The sequence below is a fragment of the Nanorana parkeri genome, unplaced genomic scaffold, assembly GCF_000935625.1.
Source record: "Nanorana parkeri isolate BGI_ZX_2015 unplaced genomic scaffold, ASM93562v1 scaffold474, whole genome shotgun sequence".
NCBI lineage: Eukaryota > Metazoa > Chordata > Amphibia > Anura > Dicroglossidae > Nanorana > Nanorana parkeri.
Window position 1 is genome coordinate 302,193 of NW_017306742.1, and position 6,098 is coordinate 308,290.

At 44.5% G+C, this 6,098-nt stretch overlaps 1 protein-coding gene across 1 annotated transcript in view; it reads left to right on the plus strand.

Annotated features, from left to right (window-relative positions):
* Positions 1-6,098, plus strand: part of LOC108790437 (1,25-dihydroxyvitamin D(3) 24-hydroxylase, mitochondrial) — a 19,997-nt gene that overhangs the window by 9,582 nt on the left and 4,317 nt on the right. The window contains exons 6-9 of the mRNA XM_018560693.1: positions 2,474-2,585; positions 2,949-3,094; positions 4,191-4,357; positions 4,873-4,951. Coding sequence (XP_018416195.1) covers positions 2,474-2,585; positions 2,949-3,094; positions 4,191-4,357; positions 4,873-4,951 — 504 coding nt within the window. The remainder of the gene's footprint in view (positions 1-2,473; positions 2,586-2,948; positions 3,095-4,190; positions 4,358-4,872; positions 4,952-6,098) is intronic.

Below are 6,098 nucleotides of genomic sequence, written 5' to 3' on the forward strand. Positions count from 1 at the left end.
GAGGTTGACTCTAAGATTGAGCACAAAAGACTCAGGTCTGGAGCTCCAGGAGAGCACAGGGTAAACTATTCTCTTAACCTACTTGACTTTATGGATTCATGTTTGATTCACTTGTTCTGGTTTTCATTCTCTGTAAAGCTGGCCACATACGTCGCATGTCTCCTTTAGATTTGGCAGCCAATGTGTAGACCAGCTATTCTCAGCCAGGGTTCCATGTAATCCCAGGGTTCCTCCAGAGCTAAGTGACCACTGATGGCAGTGTTCTTTTTAACTATATGTAAGGGGGTGGTGGTGGGGGGTTATTCTCAAAGACCACATGGGTAAAGCTGGCCACATACGTCACATTCCGATGGTGCAATGTGTAGACCAGCCATTCTCGGCTAGGGTTCCTTCAGAGGTTGCTAGGGGCTCCTTGAGCAATTAGTAGTTTCTGCCTCTCAGATAAGTGGCCACTATTGGTCATTGGTAAAACTGAGCTCTTGATATTTCCTCCTGCCCGTGCACCTTCCCCCAACTTTTCCCTTGAGATTTTTAACACAACTATCCAGCCCTCCCCCCATGCCAAGGTCCTAGGTGTCATCCTTGACTCGGACCTCACCTTTCTTCCCCACATCCAATCACTATCCAAATCCTGCCGCCTTCACCTTCGTAACATCTCCAAAATACGCCCCTTCCTCACCAAAGAAACCGCAAAATTACTCATCCACTCCCTTGTTATCTCTCGTCTTGACTATTGCAACTCCCTCCTCATTGGCCTACCTCTACACAGGCTATCCCCCCTTCAGTCTATCATGAATGCAGCTGCTAGACTCATCCACCTAACCAACCGCTCAGTGTCTGCAACCCCCCTCTGTCAATCCCTGCACTGGCTTCCTATAGCCCAAAGGATAAAATTCAAAATATTAACAACCGCGTACAAAGCCATCCACAACTCTGGCCCCGACTATATCTCCAACCTGGTCTCAAAGTATTACCCTAAGCGTCCCCTCCGCTCTTCACAAGACCTCCTGCTTTCCAGCTCCGTCATCAACTCCTCCCATGCTCGCCTCCAGGACTTCACTAGAGTGTCTCCCATTCTATGGAACTCTCTACCCCAACCTGTCCGTCTATCTCCCACACTGACTGCCTTTAGGCGATCCCTTAAGACTCATCTCTTCAGGGAAGCCTATCCCACCTCACCCTAACCACTGAACAATCACTTTCTCAAACAATCATCCCCACACAGCTACCTCCTCATGTATCACTTGCCCCTCCCTTTTAGATTGTAAGCCCTCAGGGGCAGGGCCCTCCTTACCATCTTGTCTTAAATTGTATTGTGACTGTAATGTCTTCCTTATATTGTAAAGCGCTGTGCAAACTATTGGCGCTATATAAATCCTGTATAATAATAATAATAATAAATGGTAGCTATCTGTAAGGATTGAAGGGGTCTTCCTAATAACCACAAGGAAAAGGGAGATTGTACCACCAGTATTTGGTACAATCTACCTTACATGTTAAAGCCAATGTGTAGACCTGCTATTGTCAACAAGAATTCTATGGATTCCTAGGGCTCCCCTAAAGGTTGCTAGAGGTTCCTTGAGCAATTAGCAGTTTCTGCCTCTCCGATTTATGATCATTGATACCATTGGTCTTTTTAGCTATGTGTAAAGGGGGAATGGATTCTTCTTAATGACCACAAGGCTAATGCTGGCCACAAATATCGCATTCTGCTGGTGCAGTCTCCCTTAGATTTGGCAGCCGATGTGTAGGCCAGCCATTGTAAGCTAGGGTTCTATGGAATCCTAGGGTTCCTCCAAAGGTTTCTAGAGATGCCTTGAGCAATTAGCAGCTTCTGCCTCTCCTATACGTGACCATTGATATAATTGGTTATTTTTGCTATCTGTAAAAGTAAAACTGACCACATACATTGCAATTTGATGGTACAGTCCCCCCTTAGATTTGGCAGCCAATGTGTGTAGACCAGCCATTCTCAACCAGGGTTCATCAAGAGGTTGATAGGGGTTATTTAAGCAATTATCAGCTTCTGCCTCTCAGATAGGTAACTACTCATACCAATGATCTTTTTATCTTTTTAGCCATCCGTAAGGGGGGGATTATTCTCAATGACAACATTCGTGGCATTCTGATGGTACAATCTCCCTTTGATTTGTCGTAGCCAATCTGTAGACCAGCCATTCTCATCAAGGGTCCCTCCAGACTAGGGTTCCTCCAGAGATTGCTAGGGGTTCCTTGGGCAATTAGCAGTTTCTCTACTCTCAGATAACAGACCACTGATACCATTGGTCTTTTTAGCTTTCTGTACGGTAATGACCACAAGGGTGACAACTTGGAACCATCACCCGAGTAAATAAGCCCATGTGTGCTCTGACAAAGAAAGAGAAGAGAAGAGTTAAAATGATATGAAAGGTTTAATATGACCATGGGTATGTACTTTTAGACTGAGGTGTCCCTCCTCTGTTTCGTCTTTTAGATGATGAGCACCTTTGGTCTGATGATGGTGACACCAGTGGAACTACATAAACGCCTGAACACCAATATCTGGAAAAAACACACCAATGCCTGGGACAGCATCTTCAGGACAGGTAAAGAACCTACTCCAGTCCACGCTCACAGTCCATATTAATCCTGTCAGAGCTTAAACTATAACTTTTCCTTCAGTCTTGCACAGTTGTACCGCCTCCTCTACTGGACTGGAATTGCTTTCTCTCATTTCACTGCACATTGTTTGCTGTAATAAGTACAATGAGCCCACATTCGTCTTGTCAATCAATCCGCTCTCTTCCTGCCACTACAAAAGTGATTGATAAATAACTCTGACAATGTTGTCATTTTTATCTGCGCTATTGATTTACATGGCGTGTTCCCCTCCCTTGTCAGTCCCTTCTTTCTTGCCATGATATGTGGTGCAGAGTCGGCTTTACACAGTCATTTGTCTCCCCTCACAGCAAAATGTCACATAGACAGAAGACTGATGAAGCTCTCCAGTAAGGAGGACGAGGATTTCCTCTGCACCATCTACAAAGACAGCAAACTATCCAAGAAAGAGATGTACGCCGCCATCACCGAGATGCTGATCGGGGCCGTAGAAACGGTAGGATATTGTAACTCAAAGTGGGACTTGCAGACCAAGAAACCATGTCAAATATACAGAGGTCTTATTGGAGCCATAGCTTTCCTTCCCTTTCCTTCATTTCCCCTTCCCCTTTCTTTGCCCTTTATTACACCTTCCCTTTGCTTCCCTTCATCTTTCCTTTTATTTTATTTTCCTTCCCTTCACTATTGTGTTTCCTTCTCTTCAGCCTTTCCCTACTGACCCTTTCCTTTTCCTTTAATTCTCCTTCCATTCCCCATCTCTTTCCCTTTGCCTTCCCCTTTAAATTGTTTTGTTTTCCCTTTGCTTTTCCTTCTTCCCTTCCATTTCCTATCCTTATTCCCTTCCCTTTTCTCTTTCCGTTTTGCCTTCCCCTTCCCCATTCTTCTCTTACCTTTCCCTTTTACCTTTCCCTTTCCTTTCTTTTCATTCCCTTCTCTTTTTCCTTTTTGCATTCTCCTTCTCTTTTTTTTTCTTTTCCTTTTGCTTCCCTTCCCCTTCTTTTTCCCTTTTGCCTTCCCCTTTCCTTTCTTTTCCCTTTTGCATTTTCCTTTCTTCCTTTCTTTTCTTTTCATTCCCTTCTCTTTCCCTTTTGCCTTTTCCTTCCCTTCTCTTTCGCCTTCTTCCCTTCTTTTTTTCTTTTCCTTTGCTTCCCTTCCGCTTACTTTCTGCCTTTTCCTTTCCTTTCTTTGCCTTACCTTATCTTTTCCCTTTTCTTTCTCTTCCCCTTTCGCCTCCCCCTTTTTGCCTTCCCTCAATAAATTTTTTCTTTCTTTCTCTATTGCTTATCCGCCACTCTCTATCTCTCTCTCTCTCTCTCTCTCTCTCTCTCTTTCTCCCTCTCTCCTTCTCCCTTTCATCTTGTATTTCTCTCTTTTGTCCTCCTCACCTTCTTCTCCTTGATAAACTTTCATTTCTTCTGCATTCAGACGATTAATGTTCTCCAATATGTATAAGTCTTGTAGTGTTACACTCCGCTCTCTCCTGACACACCGTGATCGTTAACAAAGAATAATTCAATATATATGGTATGTTAATAGTGACCTAATTAGCTTCACTTTTCACACATTGCCCGTTTTATTTATTTGTCGTCCAGGTGGCCAACAGCTTACTCTGGGCCATATTTAATCTTTCCCGGAGCCCAGACATCCAGAATAAGCTCTACGATGAAATTCAAAGCGTTCTGTCGCCTGACCAGATTCCAAGTGCGGAAGACTTAAAGCACATGCCATACCTGAAGGCCTGCTTGAAGGAATCGATGAGGTAGGTCTCCGAATAGGTTTCCCTTTCACTGTCCAATCACAGGCTGGGGGAGGGACAAGACCAGCGCGTGTTAACTGCAGCAGAGAAAAGTCAGGTCTCCTGCCCTGCCAAGCAGAGCTGTGTTGTGTGGCAGAGCTGTGTAAGTCCCAGCATTGGATGGACAGGGATACAAATACTTTGGCAGGTACAATGCCTCAGTTATATGCCTGTTATCTTTGTATTTAGCTGTTTGCCTGGAGTTCAGCTTTAACTACCACACAATATTATCACCGTCCTGAATCATTGCCACAGGCATTTGGGTGCACGGCATGCTCCTTTATTAACTCTTTACTATCCCACACTTTACTATTCATCATACTTCTCCCTCTTAGAAAATGACAATTCATTGCTGGTAGGAATTAATTACTGGAAGACTGAGTGGTATGTGCTAATTATAGATCTTATCCATCACCCCGAGGGGCCAGATACATGCACACACTTCTGATGACATCTCATGTTAATCTTTGATTTTGCAGGATAAACCCCTCCGTGCCATTCACCACTCGCACTCTGGATAAGGAGACCGTGCTGGGGGATTATGTACTGCCTAAGGGAGTGAGTATTAATGGTTATCTGAAAGATAATGTGCGCCTGTAATCTACACAGCCGTTATCATGTAAACAAGGTCACATTAACATGGGGAGCTGTGGATTAAACGCATCTTTATAGCTCTGACATATATCGCAGTGCTGTACAGAGAACACTGAGCCATTCACTTTACTCTCTGCACCAGAGGAGCTTACACTCTAATGTCTGTCCGTCCCCCACAGTCACACACTATTATTATGCATTAATATAGCTCTGACATATACCGCAGTGCTGCACAGGGAACACAGAGCCAGTCACCCCAGTCTCTGTACAGAAGAGCTTACACTCTACACAGTGCCCCACCACAGTCACACACTATTATTATTATTTACCTAGCTGTCAAATGAACCCCCAAGGCCAATTTGGATAGACGCCAGCCTAAACACCCGTATGCTCTTTTTTCTTTTATGGGTTGTGGGTGGAAACCAAGCAAACATGTAAAGAACATAACCACTCCATACAGCTTGTGCCCTGCTTGGCACTGAACCCAGGACCGCAGCACCGCAAGTCCACAGTGCTAACAGTTTAGCCGTCATGCTATTTAAAACAGAAACCCCCTTTTTAACGTTAATAGCGGTTTGTGCGACAGCGCGGAGGGAATTGTGATTTATTAGCTGAAAATGAGTTTACTGACCTGGTGCAGACTAGGGTTTCCTGGCTCTTGTGAAACCGCCGTCAGCAGGCTGGCGGCAATGGATGCTGCTGGGACGTCGGCCTGTATTGCGGGTTGGGAAGATGGTTTACATGTATCTTAGCACGTCCATTATGTAATATTTCTGAGGCTTATCCCAGTGTTAAGTTAACATTGGCAGGTTCCTGGGATCGCACCTCCCCGGCCTCCATAGCTTGGCAAGTCTTCCCGCAGGATAAGCCAGACTCAAAGGTTACGTAATTATTTCTGTTAGAGGAAATTAGAAATTCTGCTCCCGTAAGGAGATTGTTAAAGGGAAAGTATTTTTAGTTTTGCTCTTGGAAATGGTTAGGAACCCTGTTAGGTTTTGGGTAGGGCGACCATTCGTCCCCAATTTTCAGGGACAGTCCCCCAATTGAGGAGACCTTCCCTGGACAAATTATGTCCCCGGGAACATAAAATATATATATATACATATATATA